The sequence below is a fragment of the Meriones unguiculatus genome, chromosome 6 (assembly GCF_030254825.1).
Source record: "Meriones unguiculatus strain TT.TT164.6M chromosome 6, Bangor_MerUng_6.1, whole genome shotgun sequence".
Taxonomy (NCBI): domain Eukaryota; kingdom Metazoa; phylum Chordata; class Mammalia; order Rodentia; family Muridae; genus Meriones; species Meriones unguiculatus.
In genome coordinates this window covers 110,965,894-110,986,473 of record NC_083354.1, presented here as the reverse complement: position 1 = coordinate 110,986,473, position 20,580 = coordinate 110,965,894, and the positions used below count along the sequence as shown (strand labels likewise).

The 20,580-nt window shown below is 46.8% G+C and overlaps 1 protein-coding gene across 2 annotated transcripts in view; it reads right to left on the bottom strand.

Moving 5' to 3' along the window:
- The window catches only part of Slco5a1 (solute carrier organic anion transporter family member 5A1), a 102,655-nt gene extending 84,313 nt beyond the window's left edge, over positions 1–18,342 (bottom strand). For both annotated transcript variants that reach the window (XM_021643864.2, XM_060385846.1), the window contains exons 1-2: positions 18,156–18,342; positions 15,109–16,494 (exon numbers count right to left, since the gene is read on the bottom strand). In XM_021643864.2, coding sequence (XP_021499539.1) covers positions 15,109–16,024 — 916 coding nt within the window. In that variant the 5' untranslated portion in view covers positions 16,025–16,494; positions 18,156–18,342. The remainder of the gene's footprint in view (positions 1–15,108; positions 16,495–18,155) is intronic.
- Between the last annotated feature and the right edge of the window lie 2,238 nt (positions 18,343–20,580).

Here is a 20,580-nt window from a genome sequence, read left to right as displayed (position 1 = left end):
TGGCCAGATTCTGTGGTTGGTAAGAAATAAACCCCTAGATTGAACATACACTTTAGCAAATGGACACCCTCCTGGAAGCTACACACAATTACACAAGTGTAATTGTGAATTGTCTTAGCTAAAGGAACCCAAACCAAAGCAAAAAAGCCCGATTCCTATTCCATGTATAGTTATTTAGGTTTATGTTATTTATCTTTATAAGAAGTTCACCTTTCTATCTGAAAATATTACATATTCTGTTTTTATTTTTTGTCTCTCAGTGTTTCTCAAAAAGGGCAAATGTGTAGAAGTTCAAAAATGAGCCAGTATACTCTAAGATCAAGTGTTTAAATAAATGTGTCATAATCACCTTGTGCTTTTTAATAATTCAGACGGGTTGACAATCCATCATTTAAAAGTGTCTGAAAGTATATCAACACCAAAGACAAATGGAATCATTAAATTTCTTTCTTTAACCTAAAACATCTGCCACCAAAGCAAGAATGACAATGTCTCACACAGATTTTTTTTTTTGGGGGGGGGGGGTTGTTCTGATTTTCTGAAACAGTACCTTGCTGTGCACCCCAGGCTGGCCTTGAACTCATGGTCCTCCTGCCTTGGCTTCCTGAGGCTAGAAGTAAAGGCATGTGCCACCATGCCCAGATCTTGCCTGTCAATTTTAAAATGTGAAGAACGACAGGCAATCAAGCCAGATGTAGACAAATTTGCCGAACAAAATGTGACGAAGACATAAAATTGCCTGAGTCCTTTAAAACCAGCCTGGTCAGAATGTTTAAAAGCCCTGCCTCCCCAGAGCTGCTTACAAGATGACTGTAATCACCATATCAGAGGTGCGATGCCAGTTGATTATTATTATTATTATTGTGTTATCTTCTGTGTACTGAAATACCGCCTCTGGCCCAGGCTGGGTGCATTCTTGTATCTGGGTTTGGGTTTTACCTTTGCAGCAGGATGGGTGAGTCCGTCCCATCTTTCCTGCCTCCTAGAGATAGGCAGCTCCGTCTATAAGTTGAAGACAAGGCCAAAACAGTGCAGTGGCGTCCTGACTCACAGAGAGCTCACACCCAGGGTCACAAACCTTATTTACACCTGCTCTGAGCTCACTAGCCACTGGCACAAGACAACGCCAACTGAGGACCATAGCTGCCTATGCAGAAAGAAGCACCTGTGCACGCTTTTCCTATCTGAAATCCAGACCAGGTAGGGGTGCGCAAGTACCCTAAACCCAGTGAGTGGCAGAGAGCTTGACAAGGTCACCAACAGCGGGACGGCCCAAGCTTTAGGGATGGCAACAGAGACTGAAGTCAGCAGTCTGGAAAGGTCACTAATTCCATCTGCGAAAACCGTCTTCTGGGATCCACAGGGACCCAGCTGAAAGCGGAAACGGAAGCCCTGGGCAATGAGCCTAAGGTGAGACGCACTCGGGCAGAGCAGAGGTAGAAAATCTGCCGGTAGGAAGTGGAGCCTGCAAAGACAGCCTCGCAGACGGCTGAGAGGTATCGCTGCAGTCACGTGGGGGCAGGACAGAAGCCGGTCGGGTGCCTGCGTCACCAGAGAAAAAAAGAAAAGGTAGCTTGTCTCTGGAACTAGGTGACCTGGAGTTAGCCCAGCGCTAACTGGGCTTAGCCCAGAATCAATGATGAGCCTCATCTCGGACGATGTTCTCGCTAAACCTTAGGAGAGGACTTAAGGAGAAAACTCAAGTGATCGGGCCTTGACTCCCTTGATTTGCAAGGGAGATCCGAGACATGGTAAACTCAATGACTTAGAGGAAGCAGGGGAGACTTCGACATTAATCTATCAGCTATAGACTCACCCTGAAGAAAGACGGTTTGAAGCAAGCCAGAAACCGTTCTAGAGCCATTTCCTATTTAGTTTTGCCTCTGTGCCCTCAACTCTGCCGCTCACAGTCACGTGCTTATTACACACAGAGGGATGATGTGCCTCGGTAAGGGCAGTGGAACAGGAAGACTCAAGCCTGATTCTGCTTCTCTGGATTGTCTTTCCCAGCGTCCCGCTTACACCAAAGCTCATGAGTCAATGCACCATCCAGTGAACTACGGGCGTGATCAAAGGCCCATCCCAGAAACTGCAAAAACTGAGGAGAGACCCAATCAGAGATATTTAAATATCTCTGAATATAAGATAGAAAAGGGCTAAGAACAGCCTGAGTGTCTGCGTTTAGGGATGCCTCCCTATGCTCCTTAGCAATTAAACTTGATTATAGCCCACAGCTCACATCGTAATTATCAGGGGCCTATAGCAAGAGCAGCTCTCCTTAGGAAGCTATTTATAATCTGTCTTTACTTTTATAGAAGGGTTATCAGCAATCACCTCAGACACAGGACAGCAAGCCCCAGGCATCCCTGGGGATGGGGTACACATTCCTGTAGAACGGCAGCTTGCCCTGCCAAAAACATCCTGATGGACAAAAACCTCATGTTCAGTCCCTTCTGGCCCAGGGTCAGTCGAAAACACAGAACCCACAGTAAACACTGACGCACCGTGAGGCAAGCAACCAGTTCAAAAGAACCACAGTCCTTCCCTGCCAGCTACAACACAGCTCACACCACTCTCTTCTGGGGGGAAAAAGTTTTCTCTTTTTATTTTAGTCCTTTGTAAAGTTTATTTATGTGTTTATTTGTGTGTGTCCACGTGAGGAAGGGGGTGAGGATTCGCATGTGCCCACCAGAGGATAACTTGCAGAAATTCCTTCTCCCCTTCCACTCTATGGTCCCAGAGATTGAACTGCGGGCTTGGCGCTGAGCACCTTTACCTGCTGAGCCATTTTGAGGGCTCTGATTTCTTTTTTTTCGTTGAGTCTTCAATCACTTGCCAGGCCTAACCTTGTCTCAAGTGCTTCATATTCGTCAACATCCTAAGGCAGACGACCATCCATGTATTAATAGGGGCTGAGATATTATGGCTTCTATCCCCTGTTAAACCACCAGCCAGGACAGAGCTGGGGTCGGGGGTTGATTGGAACCTAGGCAGCCAAGTTCAACCAATCACAAGTGACAACTCCCTTACATCTACTTCACCAGCATCTATAGCACGGTAGGTGTGGGAGAAATAGAACTCTGCCTCTAATGCAGTTCTGCCCATTTACCAATGCCCAACCTGAAACCCAATGTATCATGTGACATGCAGGAGTCCGCACAGCCGACAATCATTCCAATCATCCAGTTAATGGTGCCAGAGAAACCATCAGACTAGACACTGAATTTCCACTGGGTCAGGAACTCACCTCGGCGCTCGTGTTAGAAGCGACACCCACACCCAGTGTTTCCCACCGTCCCTACTCAGACCTTACAAACCACAGATTAGATGAGAAGGTGACTGAGAAAATGTGCTTGGCAGGAAAGAAGAGCAAACTGCCAAACTGCCAAAAGGTTACATAGTTTGCTCAGTCATGGAACTGAGTACAGTTGAGTTTCTGTGAGATGACAAGCCAGCCACCTGTCTAGAGCTGACCATTGCTGAACAGAATGACCAACAAAGGTCAAGGCCTGACTAAACCACTTCCAAGATGCAGCGAGCCTCTCATAAAAGTCAGTGTGTGTGTGTGTGTGTGTGTGTGTGTGTGTGTCCCACCAGAATCCTCGGGAGGGTCCTGATGTCCTCTCTCTAGCAATAGTCACCAGGCTACCAGGAAAAACAAAAACAAACAACAACAACAACAACAAAAAAAAAAACATTCCACACCCAGAACCATGAGCCCAGTGACTCAGAAAAGCGCAAGCATGGGTGTTCACGAGCCCGTTCCCTCACCTCGGGTGTTATTCTCCTATCTCTCTTTAGCCTGGAATGCACCAATTAGGCGAAGGTTGCCAACAAGCATCAGGGATGGTGAGTCTATGCCTCAGTGGTGCCAGGACTACAAGCATTTGTCACCACATGCTGCTGGTTATTTTCTTTTCTCTTTTGAACTAGGCTCTGGGGCTATCCTTGTGCCTGCAAGGTAAGCGCTTTACCTGCTGAGTGTGGCCACAGTCCTGTCAGTGTTAGCACTGTCAGCACCAGTCCTGAGAAAGAAATCAAACTGCATTTCCCTCCGAACGTTTCGCAAGACCAGAAAACAAAATACTAGAGGGAAAAAAAAAAAAATGTCAGAGCCATGATTCTAAGAATCTTTTTCTATTCATTTTGTTTCCTTTTTTTTTTACCTTCAGTCTTTCCCAGAGGTGATTTCTCAGACTTCTCTCTGAAAGTTTCCCATCTGTTCAAAAGTTGCTGCTGTCTTCCATCATAAGAGTAACCATTAAAATGCAGTTCGAATTAGGATGTGTGGGAAATTAAACACAGGCGGTATAAGCATATTTCTAGGCAAACCTCTTTTGCCCAATAATACAAAGACACTACCAGACGGGGACAGTTGTTCTGTCAATATGCAACATTGATCACAAATCATTTAACAGCCAGGACATTTAAGATCTAGGGTTCACTAGAATCCTGTTCAGTCAAACCCCTCCCCTTACTCAAGACAAAGCATCTTTAAACCATCTCTGACCTTCATCAGAATTCAAGTCTGAAAACAAGAAAAATACTTAATAAGACCAAAACCTACTGTTATCATCATCAAAGCTCTATAGCTAAAAGTCTGGAATACAGGAATGCCAGGGGCAGTAGAATTCTGTTTCAGTCACTTGCGGATTATTTAATTTCATCCTGCTGTGAATATTAACTACATGAGTATGCTCTTTACTTTTAAGGGAGAAGAGCCTGCACCTGCCTTTCTAGGTTATATTTGGTTCCAGGGACCAGTGGTTTCTGCAGGGTGGGAGCCTCTCAAGGAATCTCATCTCCCAGGAGGGGAAACAGTCTACATTTACCATCAGGTGATACACAGCTGCTGGAAAAAAAGATCCACAAAGAATGTCTGAGTCCCAGAAGACAGCTGTCACTCGGCAACTGCGATGCAGCTCAAGCCACCAGGGTGGCTTGAAAAGTCCTCAAGGAATAGGCTCCAGATGGCTCCCGGAAAAGCAGGCTGCCTCCACATCCTTCAGACCAGAGTGCCAGGTTCCAAGAGGGGTGAGGATCGGGGGGAACCATAAGCCAAGTGGTTTTGTTTTTTTTGTTTTGTTTGTTTGTTTAAGGCACTAGACAGTATAAGGGGTGACAGGAATCAAGAAAGTTGTTTTGGCTGCCTCCTTTGCAAATGTTGGAAAGTCCATTACCTGTGTCCCCTCTGAGGTCAATGACTACAGCTTTGTAGCTGCAGCTTTGCATGAAGCCTTTGAGTCCAGATTTCGATGGTTTTGGGGGTGACTTTGCTTAACACATTGCTTAACCTTGATTTCTTCAACTGTTAAATGGGCTCTGGGTTGGGTAGCTGTGGACCAGAGCTCTTTTATAGATAATATGTAACAGTGACACATGTGTAATGATGGCATGTTTTATACACCAAAAATTTTGCTGGGCAAACAGCCCTTGTCAGACTTCTCCCATTTGAAACTACATCAAAGTTTTTGTTGATGTTGTTGTTTTTGTTCCTGGCTGTCCTGAAACTTGCTTTGTAGACCAGGCCAGGCTCGAACACACAGAGATCCGCCTGTCTCTGCCTCCCAAGTGCAGGAATTAAAGTTCTGTGCCGCCACGTCCAGCTAAAGTTGTTTTTGTTGTTATTGTTCATCTTAGGGTTCTGTTTGTTTTGTTTTTCAACAAACCAAGCACTCAGTTATTTTAAGAAAAGTTAGGTCTTTTATCCCCCACCCCATTAAATCCATCCTACATCTCCTCTGAGGGACCAATTATTTAGGGTGTAAGTTCTGTTTTAAATACTGACTGGCTGTTTTAAAGTTTTGCAGAATCCCTTGCCTAAATGTTTTAATTAAAGTCAGCATTTCTAAGAGAGAGCTTGGAAATGGAGATGCTTCCCCACTTTTTTTTATTAGACAGTTACACACATACATACATACACACACACACACACACACACACACACACACACACACATACCAAGATCACAGTATTCTCTACTCTAAGAATGTGGTCCAGAAAGTCTAAGGTCACCATAGAAATCATGAAAGCCTCAGTATTTTTGCATCCACTAACTATGATGCACTACAGAGACTGAAGAAATGGCTCAGCAGTTCAGAGCTTATGCTGCTCTTGCAGAGGACCTGAGTTCAGTTCCCAGCACCCACGTCAGGCAGTTCACAATGTCTTGTTAGAGCCCAACCTAGTCTACATATCCAATTCCACGCTAGCCAGGGATACAAAGTGAGAGAGACCGTGCCTCAAATAATAATACTGATAATAATGAAGAGGAAGAGGAGAAGGAGGGAGAAGAAAAGGAGGAAGAAATCTTTTAGCTTTTTAAAAGTTTTGTGCTTTAAATATGTGTGTTCCATTCAGAATACCCACAAAGGTTAGGTAGGTTAAGGGACCAGGAGGAGAAGAGGATCTTCCAAAGAAGGGGGAATGGAATATGGTGTTATAAAGGGATGAAGGAGAAGCTAGAACAGAAGAATTAAAGAGGTGGAAGTAGGAGGACAGGGTAGAGGAGGGAGTATGGGGGAATAACTAATGATAAAGTCCTTCTAAAAAGCCATGTGAAAATGTGCTATTATAGGAGCTTCCTAAAATACACACATGTATAAGGTGAACTTAAATGGAGTCACCATGTAATGGGGTGGGGACAATACCTCCCAACTAATATCATATGCCACCAACTAAAACTTATAGTTTTTAGTTGCGTTTGTCTTTCTGTTTTGTTTTGTTTTGTTTTAAGAGCAAAAAAAAAAAAAAAAAAAGAACATGAAGTTGTATAGGGAGAGAAGAGAGGACTGTCTGGGAAAGACTGGAAGATGGAAAAGAATGTGATAAGAAACATTGTATGAAATTCTCAAAGAATAAATAAAATAATAATAATAAAACAAACATTTAAAAATAATCCACTATCACATATTGTCTTTTAGCACAATACAATACAGTATAGACCTACATATAGCAGGAAATAGTACAAATAATTTATGCTTCCTCTCTGACTTGCTAGAACGCCTTCCTGTTTATGTACTTTCTTTTCTTGATGCTCTTTTTCATTCAATGAGTTCAATCTTTTTGAGCCTATGACCTAGAGACTTTTATGAACATGACACAGAGTTCCAAAGAACTCAGGAAATCATAGTTAGTCTGAAAAGTTAAAAAAAAAAGGTGTCACTACTGACAATTCTCTGTTGGCTAAATCATTGAAGTGAGTCCCTTTGGGGTCATTGTAGCATAGTTAACAGCATCGATAGCCTAAACATCACTAAATGCCAGTGGGCCTTCTCCATGTTGTGAGAATCAAAAGTGTCTCCCACACTGCCTTATGTCCCTAGAATACGGGTGAAAAGTCACACTGACTGAGAAATGCTGATTTGGAATGAGCTAAAACTTCTGTAGTTTTCCACAGGGACACAGCTTCAGAACCAGCAATCCCTGGCTGTTAACTTCCCGGTGATTTCCCAGAACTACCAGGCAGCGGTGGAATCCCCATCTTTTTCGACTGTGGAATCCCCTACCTGATTTTTTTTTTCCTGGCAATGAGAAACTGAAAACGCAGGATCCCAGCACGAGTTACAAGGGACACAGCAGCACCTACTGACATCAGTCTCACCATCCCAGACTCGCTGGAAGAACCCTGGGCCCTTCCTCTTGCCTCCTGCGTTCTCTGCCTGATTGCTGCCCTAAAATACCTGCTCTAAACCCTCCTTTCCCAAACCCTGCTTCTGCTTCTCAAACTCATGCCCAAAAGGAATGCAAAACTTCCACATACTCTTGGAAAAATAATTCTCAGAGCTGAAATAAAGACATGCATTGGCTGACACAGGTTGCACGGGCTCAGAGGTAAGTCTAGCACCCCAAGACTTGCACTCTTCAGAATTTCTATGCTAACAGCACTAATGACTTTGGAAAAGACATTTGGGTTCATCCTCCATACACCAAGCCGTGGTGATGTTTAAGACCTGGATGGATCCTTTAAATGTTTATCCACCTTCACCCCCTTTAAGCCCACAGTCAGTGACATCAGTATATTCAACGTCATCGGACGTTCAATCACCAGGACTTTCACCTTGCAAAAAAACCTCTCTGGCTGTTCCAAAACTAACTTCCTAGCTGCCTCTCTTCTCAGCCGCTGGCAATCATTGATTTCTGTTTCTAGGAATTAGCCACTTTAGACAGTGTATAAACGGAATCATGCAGCTTGCGGCTTCGTGTGAATGGCTAATTTCACTAAGACTTTTGCGGCTATGCCGTGCTGGGTGTCAGAATTCCCTCCTTGGCGTGGTTGAATGATATTCGCCGTCTGTATGCACCACAGTTTCTCCTCTGCTAGTAGACATTGATTTCCAATGAGGCTACTGGTATGCAAATATTTCAAAACTCTGCTTTCAACTTTTTTTTGTTTGTTTTAAATACATACCAGAACTGGGGCTGTCGGGTGGTGTTGAGGAAAGACGACACTGTTCATAACACTAATATTGTAATCCATTGGAAGCTTTGTTTCTTTGCCCATTGGATCATAGTTTTTTTACAAATGGGACTGAATGGTTTGAACCCTAAATCGCATCTTGACTTGAATCCTATAGCGCTGAAAAGATTCTCTGCATGGGGCCAACACATCCCCCTTTCTGTGTGAACACTCTATACTGTCCCTCGTTGTCCAAAACTTCATGCAATACAGACCTCATGTGTCTTCCCAGCGCCCTCAATGTACTGTAATTGTTTCTAGATTATCAAGAAAGAAACAATCAGCCCAGACAGACAGATTATACCTGTAGTCCAGCACTTGGAGGGTATGAGAAAATGATCAAGAGTTTAAGGCCAGCCTTAGCCACCTTGCCTCAAAACACTAAAACACAGAGACAGGAAAGAAGCAGAAATGAGCTGTGGGTGCACTGGTATTCCCCACCTTCAGCTGCAGTCTGGCGGCACCAGGAGCCCCACCCACAGAGGGAAATGCAACTGCACACAGCCTCTGCTGAGAAGGAGAGAGGAAGTGCGGCCTGCCTGCCTCCTGACATACAAGAGGCATTCTATGCACTGAGCGGGTTGTCTCTATGTGTTTAGGAACATACACATATGTAACAGCAATTTTCTAAACTCCACGAATTTGAAAGAGCAAGGGGATGGTACATGGGAGAGCTTAGAGGAAGGAAAGAGAAGGGCGAAACAATGTAGTTACATTATAATCTCAAAAAGAAAAACAAAATTGAAAAGGAGCACCATTTGTTCCAAGTTGGTTCTCTCACTGAACCCTCCTGTCATCATGCTATCACACAACTGTGCCATTCTGAGAAGACACCAAAACCTAGGAAGTACCCCAAATCGACTTATTGCTTTTGGAGTCATGGGAAGAAACCGTGGTTTTATTCTAGGACTGCAAACAGTGGCTGGCCTTACTGTGGTGGCTCCAACTCCCAGGCTCCAATGGGAATGTCCCAACTGAGTTGTAGAGCTCTGGGCTGCTGATTCTACATGCTCAAACTGACCAACTTCAGTAGCATCACCCAAGTGCCTATCAGAAAGACAGCATCTAAAAAGACCACTCTCTTTATCAGCAGACAGGCTGAAAAGAAAAAAGAAAAAAAATCAGCATGCACCCAGCAACGGACTTCTCCACTGAGAGCAGAAACTCACACTGTTCAGCTTGACCCTAAAGTGGTTCACTGCTCAGCCTCATCGAGCTGATGACCTGCCTCAGAGGCCCAGACCAATAAAGACACCAGCATACCAGCCAGCAGACAAGTCCAGGCCCTGCTAGACACATGTGATCTAACACAGCTTAGCTGTCCCCAGTATGTGAAGAGCTCTTGCCCAACCTCCCAGGGCACTCCTGCCTGTCCCCAGACCCCAGCTGTCCCAAGCTCTTCTCGTGGATTTTCTCCATGAGCCTGAATTTGTTTCCTGTTCTTCCCTAACATTCATTCTCTCACACACTCATTTTCAGTGGAGAATTATTTTTTTTCCATTTACTCAAGATTTACACAAAGCCTACTTCCAAAAAGATCTTAGATGGTTCAGAAAGACAAATGTATTAGAGGAGAGTATTAGGCAGAGTTTTTAAACTACTCAAAGGTCTTTAGAGAAAATACATTCCTACTCAGATGCTTCCCTTCTTGATTCCCACCCATCTTCTCCCCTTCTTCCAGAAAGACAGGTCTTTGTTACTGTGCCTCTTCTTGCTTCTTGAAAGTGACGACACACCCAGGAAGTAAACTCTCAGCCCAGCCCCTTCCTGCTTCCCAGGTTGCTGCAAGCTCCCTGGGGCTAGAAGGCCACTATTATAAATTACATTTGTTCAAAGCATAGTCCACATAAAAAATAAACAGTGGTGAAACTGGGCCACCCCAAACGCCTCACACTTAAGGAGCTTTTGTTGTGTTGCACAAGACATGAATGCACTTGGTGACGTACATTAAAGAAAGACAGTCACCCAAGATTGACATGGTGGCAGGGCCTTTAGTCCCCATAAAATGTAGAAAGGAAACGGCATTGCTGAAATGATGGTCATGACTTTCCAGTGTTCTGTTCTGAGGGAGTGATTTCCTCCACAATCCTTTGATCTCTTGTGCAATACTTCTTTCCTCTTTCTTATTATTAGAGAAGACACATGCAGTAGCAATCCGCCATTTACGCCATGGTCCATAGTCTAGGCTGAGCTTGAATTCTGCCTTGACACGAAGTGGGAGAAGTGAAAGATTGTGTAAAGTGCTCCAGAGCAACATCAGGATAGAATGTGGGCCTTTGCCTCCTACTCAAGAGCCCTGTCTATATGGTTTGAACCAACTCCAGTCCTTCCAGAGATGTGAGCCAGGGCTGATGATGAAGGAGTAGCGCCAGGGAGGCATCAAAGCTGCTGCCTGCACTTGCTTGACCGCCAGCCAGCCCATCCCAATCACCATTTATCATGATCGGCATCCAAGTGTTCCAGTAGATTTTAAAAGGGTTTTAGTGTGCGTCGTTTATTTTGTTAGGGGTGGAAGAGGGGGGCATGTGATGTGACATGTGTGTGGAAGTCAGATGACAGGAATAATTTTTCTCCTTCTACAGGGTGAGTCTCAGGGATCAAACCCAGGTCATCAGACTTGGCAGACAAAGCTTTTAACCACCAAACCATCTTGCCAGCCCCACCAGTGACATTATTCGAGAAATGTATCCTTTCTTTCTATTCCCATAGGTTGTCCTCCCCCCCCCCATCTTTTCCCTGTGGTTTTGGTTTGGTTTGGTTTGGATTTTTGGCCAATGAAATATCACACACACGCATACACCCCTCTGAGATATAATTACAAATCATGGTCTAGTTGTCCAGCCCACTTCTTAACAGTACTGACAGTGCTTTCTCTATATAGCAGGGTCAGGGCGGTTAGTGAGTAAAGCCCTGTTCTCAAATCTATGTCTTCATTTCTTCTTCAGCAAAAGCTACCAGAATGCTAACATGGAGCCTTGCCAAGATGAAGATGTACCACTATATCCCCATCCATTATATTGATGGTTTTAATGTTGCTTTGGATATTTGTTCCTGGCCACAGTTTGTAAGTTTGCCTTAGGTTTTCTTGTTGCTATTTGATGGAAAGACTGACTAGAAGGGTCAGAAAGGAGGGGAGGAAGATGGGTGATATAGAACATCAGTTGTATGAAGAAAATAATATGAGGTGTTTCCCCATCATTACTCGCTAGAAAGGAAATCACACATTTGGACTGGTTACCATTGTTTGTATCCTGGGGAAGCCGTCATCTCCTGATCTTAGATTGTTCAGAAGGAGCCTAGAAAGCTCATTTTAAAGGTTTTGGATCAGGTGTGTTGGTGTGTGTCTGTAATCCTAGTATCCAAGGAGCTCTGAGACAGAAGGACTGCAAAATGTAAAGCCAGCCTGTACTTCATAATGAATCCTGGACAGCCTGGACTACATCATGAATCCTGGACAGCCTGGACTACAACATGAATCCTGGACAGCCTGGACTACATCATGAATCCTGGACAGCCTGGACTACATCATGAATCCTGGACAGCCTGGATTACACTATGAGCCTCTTTCTAAGAAAAAAAAATATATATCCTGTTTTGATTACTAAAATTCACTTTATGTAAATCAGAATTATCATGGGTTTCCTTAAGAATGTATCCTAAGGCAGTCACCAACTTAAAATTACTTCAAAAAAAGAAAGAAAGAAAAAAAAAGCAATTCAGACAACACCTTTTTAAAAAGAAAGAAAGAAAAAAAAAGTGTCACTTCACACCTGTCCTGAAAACTTCTCAAGTGTTATGATTCATGACATTTCCTTTTTCTCAAATGAGCATGGAGCTGGAGGTGCAGCTCAGTGGTAGAGCACATGGGAAGCACAGGAAAGCCCTGGAGCCTATCTTGCACGGCTATGTATGAATATGTATTTAATGTGTGTTTGCTCTTTTCTCCAGAAAAATCAACTCTCAGCATTCTGACACTAGATGTGTTCCCTTTACACGAAGCCCGTGACTCTGATGGAGGAAGCCTGTGTCCATGACAGTTGAGTGCCTAAAGCAGGATGGAAGGGAGCTGATGTTTCCATGTTAATGGAAATAAAGGCCAGCAGAAATATGGAAACGTCCTGCGAGAATCACACGGATGTGAGACATCACTCTGAAAATTACAGATTATTCTTAAAAGGAGGAAACTATTTCTCCATTGGATAATCATCCACTCCGTTAAGTGATTAAATTTAGCATCACCAGTGAATGTCCAGATGGAGGTAATATAAGAGATACAGCATCACCTATCAAATGGTCTGACCCAAATGATCTCACTGAGTTTATAGCCACCACAGTGAAATGATCAGATAAGACAAGAATGTGAACATTCTATCAGTCAGCTGGCCTTCACCCCTCAAAAAGTCTAAGACACATACATACATACAACAGTTGAAACACTATTTTGCATTATGGAAGCTACAATGACAAATGGCCAAACATAATTATATTAATAAGTGTCCTTTATGGAATTCTTGATTTCAACATTAGTAAGAAAAAACATTATTAAAAAAAAAACATTATTAAAAACATTATTTAAAAAACAAAAGGGTGGCAATTGAAATCTGAATTTGAAAAGGTGCTTGATGGTATCGCGGTAACGGTTCTAAACTTCCTTAGCTGGTATGGAAAAGAATGGATTTGTTGGGTTTCCCTGTTTGTTTGTTTACATTATTGGTTGTGCTGGAGAGCAAATCCAAGGCATCTTTCATGAGACTAGCTCTCTACAGCTCAGCTGCACTCCAATCCCAGAACGCCTTTATTTCTACAAGAGGTACCTGCACACTTGGCTTAGTTCTGCACATCAAATACACACACACACATGTATTTGGGAAGAGGTGCTGGTGAGCATGACAAAATGAGGGTTTTGTTGTTGTTTAAGACTGTATCTCACCAAGTAGCCCTGGTTGGCCTGGTACTTACCATATAGGCAAGGGTGACCTTAAACTCATAGCAATCCCCTTACCTCAGCCTCCCAAGTGCTGGAATTACAGGTGCAGGCCACCATACACAGCTGATCAAATGAGGAGTTGTTAAGCCTAGTGAGTGGATATACTAATATTTATTATACAGTTGTTAAAATTCTCCACATTAAATGATAGTACACAGGGAGACACAGTAACCAGTCTCCTCCATACGCAGGAGAAATCTTGTACTGACATTTAATAACAAAGTTAAGTTATAAGCACTGCACTGGGCCAGTTATTGGAGAGACAATTCAGAGGCTTGTTAAGGGCAGTGGATGTACTGAGGACAGAGTATAGCCCTCTTGCATTGACCACCTTTTTCACTCTCTTTGAAAACCTAACTCACTCATCAAGGTTCCTACTAACACATAGCTAAGAAGTTACTAAGTAAAAGAACTTTTACACTGGCCAACCAACCTAGCCACTTGGTGAGTTCTAGGCCACGAACCCTGTCTCCGGGGAAGCAGGGGTAGGGAGGAAACCTGATTAACAACCCCCAACTATACACACACACACACACACACACACACACACACACACACGCAGAGCCTTTAGGTGTTTTAAGTGTTTAGGTGAACTCCAGTAGAGAAACAGAAAAACAGAGCACTCAGCTAGTATAACACTGATCCTTTCCAGGGCTTCAAGTTCATCTTTTAGTACACTTTTGAGCAGTTACTAGTTACAGAGAGACACTGATGACCATCAAAGTTTCTTCTAGGAAGTCAATTAGCCCTGTCCTTACCTGCCTGGCCTACCATGGGCACCCCACAAACACGTCTGTCCACTGATGCTCTTAAATGCAAGACAAGGAACCAAACCCTAGAACCTGTCTGTATTCTTCAGGAGAAAGCAGTGAGGTCTCCAAATTCCAAACACTGAGGTCTTCTAAGCAAAATGAGAACAGCCTTGGATAAACCTCACAGACTGTACTGTTGCTTCTTCGTGAGCAGATATGACTTACTGTTATATCTGTTATATCTATAAGCTGCTGTTATTCAGGCTTTGTTGGTGTTGGGTGATGGAGACATGTTCAGAATACAGGGATGGGAGTGATACTGTGGTCTGGCTACCCCGTCTTCTGCTACTGGTGATGAGAAAGAGACGTAAAAAGGAAAGCAATGTCTCAAAACTGCTGTGAGCCCTCTTGTTTTCTAGTCTCTTCTACGAAGAACATCTCTTAGAAGAGAAACTTGACAAATTATAGAGATTTCCCAAAGGTGGATGGCAAGAGAAAAGGGCCCTGTACCTACCTCATTGTTGAGAGTTTGTATGGGGTGGGAAAGCACAAATGGGAAGTGCATCTGAAAATTAGCTCCAAGAACTCTTTACCCCAAACTGAAAACATCACACCAAAAATAGAACTTAAAGCCGGGCGCGGTGACACACACCTGTGATCCCAGCACTCAAGGAGGGCAGAGGCAGGTGGATCTCTGTGAGTTCAAGGCCAGCCTGGTCTACAAAGCCAATTCCAGGACGGCCAAGACTACACAGAGAAACCCTGTCTTGAAAAGAAAAATAGAACTTAAAAGGCGTGAACTATAGCGCTTATTGTATTTGAAAATACAACAGATCATGTCCCTTTGCATTCGGGAAGAGAAGGAAAAATCTCTGTGCGCCAACTACGTGACTGAGAATAGCAAGTCTTACCTAGGTACAAGGATGCGTTGTCTTTCTTGACATTGTCATCTAAATAGGTTGGTCCCAGGGTGTAAATAGGTGTGGAGCCCATTCCAATGAGAACCTGTGCACAAACGAATAAAGCCACATACACCCAGTGACTGTTTCCTCCGGAGTCCTTGGGACAGGGGGGAGGATCTAAGGTAGCCGTGGAGTTGCCATTCTGACAAAGGCCATCGTTGGAGGCAGAAGCGTTCAACTCTTGGATTTGGTAGGGAGGTGAGATGAAGTGAGGTAAGGCGAAGAGGGCAGCCCCGATGGCGATGAGAAGTCCACCCACCGCCAGCCATAAGGGCCTTCGCCCGCGGCCGCCGAAGTAGCTGACAAAGACCACCACTACCAGGTTTCCTATGTCGAAGCAGCTGACCAGCAGCCCTGACTCAGAACTCTTGAGGCTATAGCGCCTTTCGATGGTGGTGATGACACTGCTCAGGTACCCGGAGACCATCAACGCCTGGATGAAGGTCAGAAAACACATGCACACTAGGAAGCAGCGAGAATCGGTGAGGACCACATAGAGACACCTTCTCTCCTGGAGGGCGGCCAGAGTCGAAGACACCGACACGGGTTTGCCCGGGTCCACCCTGTGGTTACAGTCCATGAGTTCCGCTGCAGTCCCTGCCGAAGTGGATGGGGCGGAAGGACTAGGGACTATCAAGCTCCTTCCTTGATGCTTCTCCCGGTCACCCATAGCTTCAGGGCGGCCCAAGGCCAGGTTGACGTCTGCATTCTCAGCCCTGAGATTCTGCCGGCAGGAGGCACTGTGCAGGACCGGTAAACTCTTCGACCTGAAGGTCTCTGACTCACACTTCCCTTGGACAGCTCCTACCTGGGCAGGTGCCTCCAGCTGCTCTTGGCCCGGGGACTGCGCAGCCCCTTCGTCCATGGCTCTTAAAAGTTGATCTCTGATCCCATACAAGAAGGTCTCCGGCACAGTTCATCCACCTACACAAGGGGGCTGGAGCCGGGCCCGCTCAGTCGTGCCCACCTGAGACCGGGGATGGCGATGGCAGGATCTCGTAGCAGAACATCTCAGCAGCACAGAGCATCCTGAGCGGAGGCGCCGCGGCGAGGTTTCGCCACCTCGTGCCGGGGGAGGTAAAGGTCCGCGCGGTCCTTCGAGGAGCCCCGCTCGGTGTCCACCTCCCGGGGATGGCTCGCGGCAGGCGCTCTGGGCGTCCCGTGCTCATCCCCACCGCCGCCGCCGCCTCTCGGACGGTGGCCGGAAGCTCGAGCGCCCTGCGCCCAGCTTGGGTCACTTAGCTCCGCTGTCCGGACGACATCCCGTTGGTGGTCCCGGGGATGTTCGGTGTCCACCGCAAGGCTTGAGACACACTGGGTCGCCAAGCTGCCGAGCTGCAAAGCAGAGAAGGAACGGTCAGGGAAGGGGGCAGCTGGAACTGGCGTCCCCGCGCCCCGGGGGCTAGATCTAAGGTAACCCCGCGGTCCCCAGAGGGACCGAGGTGCTAGCCTGGAGCTGAACCCTGCAGGAGGAACCCTCCGAGGCCGCAGCCTCAAGTCCCGGAACAATGAGCAGCAGGCGGTCCGCCGAGGCTCTCGCTCATTGTCTGCGGCAGGCCTGCCCCCGCCCCGCCCCTTCTGCCTTAAACACCGCGTTTGCTTTTATATGTTAATAATTATCAACCCCGGCAGCTCTGACTCAGAGGCGTCTTTTCTTCGAGTGAACTAATTGCAACCTTTTTTTATACTCCTACTCCGTGACTCAAAATAGAAGATCCCCAAAGAACAAAGGAAACTTTCTCTCTCTCTCTCTCTCTCTCTCTCTCTCTCTCTCTCCTACAAACACACAGTGCATTCCCGGTCTCAAATTTTAAAACGCACCCCCCCCCCCCAGCGGTAGAAAGAAAACTGCGTGTGCACGCCTGTACTCCGGCACGTGGGAGCGACGAGAAATGGATTTGCCTGCTCCATCAGACACCTACTTATTCAAAGCCGGAGGCAGCCGGAGGGGAGGGGTGGAGGGCTGGGGTAGAGGAGGAGGAGGAGGAGGAGGAGGAGGAGGAGATCAACATGCTCGCCTGGTTATTCTCCACACTAAAAATAGCCCCCTTGCCGGAAAGAACTATTCAATTACAAGTAACGAGGGCATTCAAGGCTGCGGCCCGCGTTAGGTCCCAGAGCGCGAGGTTGAGCGAAACCGAAAATCAATTTGCCTTGCAGATGCCTGGGCGAAGCCACAACCAAACAAAGAGACGCCGGCGTGCGCGGGGAAACCCACTGAAGCGACTCGGCACGGGCGCGCTGGCTGGCGGGGAGGTGTGCTATTTACTGAGCGCACCCCGAGAGCGTGGGCCCTGAGCCGTGTGGACGCCTGCGCGGACACACATGCGCGCGCGGGCACACACACACACAAACACTTGCACACACGAGTTCCCGTTGCAACTGCTGGCGCGATCCAGCACGCGGCTTGGATTCGGCGCGCCCCCTCCCACCCCCGGCTGTAAACCCCAACCCTAATTTTGGGGAGCCCTCCCCTCCTCCCGCCCCGCGGCGACGCGCACCGGGTGGGAGGGATCGGAGCTCCGCGGCGCTGGGGTTCGACCTAAGCTTTTTGTGGTGCTGCTGAGAAAAGGAATAAGAGAGAGAGGGGCGGAGAGGCTGACCGGGGGTGGGGGGGCGGCCACCGCATCTCCCAGGACTGTCCCGGACTCTCGCCCGCTCCCGGCCTGCCGGCGGCTCGCAAACCAGCTTTTGGGGCTCCGCCCGCTCGCCCCTGCGCCTTCCCAGGGAACTCCACCCGTGGCTGCGCGCCCGACTGGGGAATCCCGGCGTCGGAGCCCCTGCTCCGGGGGAGCAGCCGCAGCGCATCGCGGCGCAGACTCGGATGGGATGGACGCGCCGGTCCCCGCCCGGAGCTCGCGGAATCCCAGGGACACCCACTGCGCGCACAGGCACACGCACACACACACACACGCACACACACCCAGCCCGTGGGAGGACAGAACCTCCGGGGACGGCTCTCCGCTCCTCCGGGCGCGCGAGCCTCCGCCACTCACTAGCGAGGGTGACGACCCGTCGGTCTGCCGGGCTGGGAGATGGAGCGGCCGCGGTAGGACGGCGGCGGTGCGGGAAGGTGGGCCAGCCTCTTGCGGTCCCGCCGCCGAGAAATCAGGGAGTGAGACTGCCACTCGGGCGGGCTAACTCTTCCCCCAACCCCTGGCCTGTCACCCAAGCCTCTTCTCTCCAGACGGACACACGCGCGCGGAGACGCGCCAGGACTGGAGCAGCAGAGGGCGCAGGCGCGCGCGGGCCAACCCAGCCCACAGGCAACCAGCCATCCTGCTGCCCTTCACCTGCATGTTGGGGAGACGACCCGCTCCAAAGCCCAAGCGAGCGGGTGTCTTAAAAAGCCATCAGCTGGGGCAGAAAGGCTGTTTCATGTAAAGTATTTCTGTTCGTTTTCACCATGTTCACATGCGCTGTGTCTTTTCTGCCATAGCAGATTCTGGGGACCAAAGTGGAACCGAGATCCCTGATGTACGGGAACTTGTCTTGCCAAGAAAAAAATTTTTAAAAATCCACGTAAATGGCTTGAACCCATGCGGTACCTTCTATAGAGGCTGCTCTTGAGGAACCAGGCACCCATTAACCTTCGTTTCCAGAGCAAGAAGGGGGCTGGCACGAAGACAAGTAGATTGGAGAGACGGGGCAGAGGACCGGGCCGGTTTCATGACTTGTGTAAAGTCAGTCCCATGCTGTCATGACGTTCTACCCTTCTTACCAGAAATATCTTTGTCAATGAGTAGACTACTGTAAAGTACGGAGACAAGCTAGGTGGAAATACGAGTAAGTGACTCTGTGATGAGGCAGGGGCCAGGGAGATGTCAAAAAAAGGTAAGGTAGATGTGGATAGCTTAGCTAGGCCAATGCAGGGGGACTCCGGATGAATAAAGCTCAATCAAAACATGAGAGGAAAAACGAACCGGTTGGTCTCACTTTATGACGACAGTTGAGTTTGAAATGACACACCTGGTAAGCTACTGCATACAAGATGCTCAGGGGGGGTTGGACTAAGCATGTAAATTAGCCACTAAGATCGCATGAGAAAAGATAAGTGGATAAGGCAGATTCCAAACCGGGAAGAGGTGCAGGCTAAAGTTGGGCCCCTGGAAACATTAAGATCTGAAGAGAAAAAAGAAACTTAAGAAAGGGGAGGGAAATGTAGAAGCAGGAACCGAGAATTACAAAAAAAGTTGAAAAGAATAGGTGTCCTTGAGGCTAGAGGAGCAGGCAGATTAAAGAGGGGAACAGAATGGGGAGGGCCTGCTTGAAGAAAGAAAGAAAGAAAGAAAGAAAGAAAGAAAGAAAGAAAGAAAGAAAGAAAGAAAGAAAGAAGCTGTGGAGCCTGGAGAGATGCTCACTTCAGAGGCCCCAGGTTTGATTCTCAGAACCCATACGGTGGGTTGCAATGATCTGTAACCCCTCAGATCCTAGTTCCCGAGGATGGGATACCATCTGGCCACCAAGGGCACTGCACGCCCATGGAGCACGGACATACATGCAGGTCAAACACATAAAAATAAGTTAATCTTAAAAAAAAAAAAAAACTATTATGTAGCCCTGTCTTTCCATTCTCTTCCCTCTCGCTGGCTGGTATCTTGACTTGTGGCTCTTGAGAATCGTACTTCAGCCAAACAACTGCCATGTCGATAGTCTTTAAAGAGCAAATGAGATCAGGGGACACCTACGAAGAGCCCAAGAGTGCTTGTAGCCACACAGAGGCAGCACTGACCTGGCAGGGGCCAGACTGACTGATAGTTCTTTCCTCCTTCCTTGTCATTCATTGTCCACGCAAGCCTGTGGTCACTTATCCCCAACTGACAGTATGACCCCAACTGCCCCTCCCTTATTAGACCCTACTTCACTCTACTGATGAACAAAAACATGTACTTCCTGTACCTGACTATTTTTCAGAGCTTATTCTGGATCTAAACAGAATTGATCTGCATTGTCTTATCTCCCTCTAAACACTTTGTCCCATACTCTCTGTCTCCAGACATCAGCTGTTCTGTAGCAAATTTGATCTCCTACATCAGGGCTTCCCTACTGAAAGCTAAACAATCGTGTTCCTGGAACCCCGCTGTGTTTAGTCATGGTCAATTACTATACTCGAACTAGAAGTGATTCTAAGAGCCTACAGGATTGTGTTATTGTTTAGCCAGTTAACATAAAGGTCATAACTTATAGACAGAATTTAAAAGGTCCAATTAGTTGCTCAAATAAGAAACATTCAGGATGAAACATATCCCTGTGTGTCTCTGCTAGTTCATGTGTAATGAACATTATGGTGGGAACAACGTGTAATGAGCAATATAGCTCACTTCATGGTGAACAGGAGACAGTGAAAGAGAGAGAGAAAGAGGGGGGACAGGAAGGGAAAAGGAGAGAGAGAAAAGAGTTGGGACAAAATACACCTTTTTG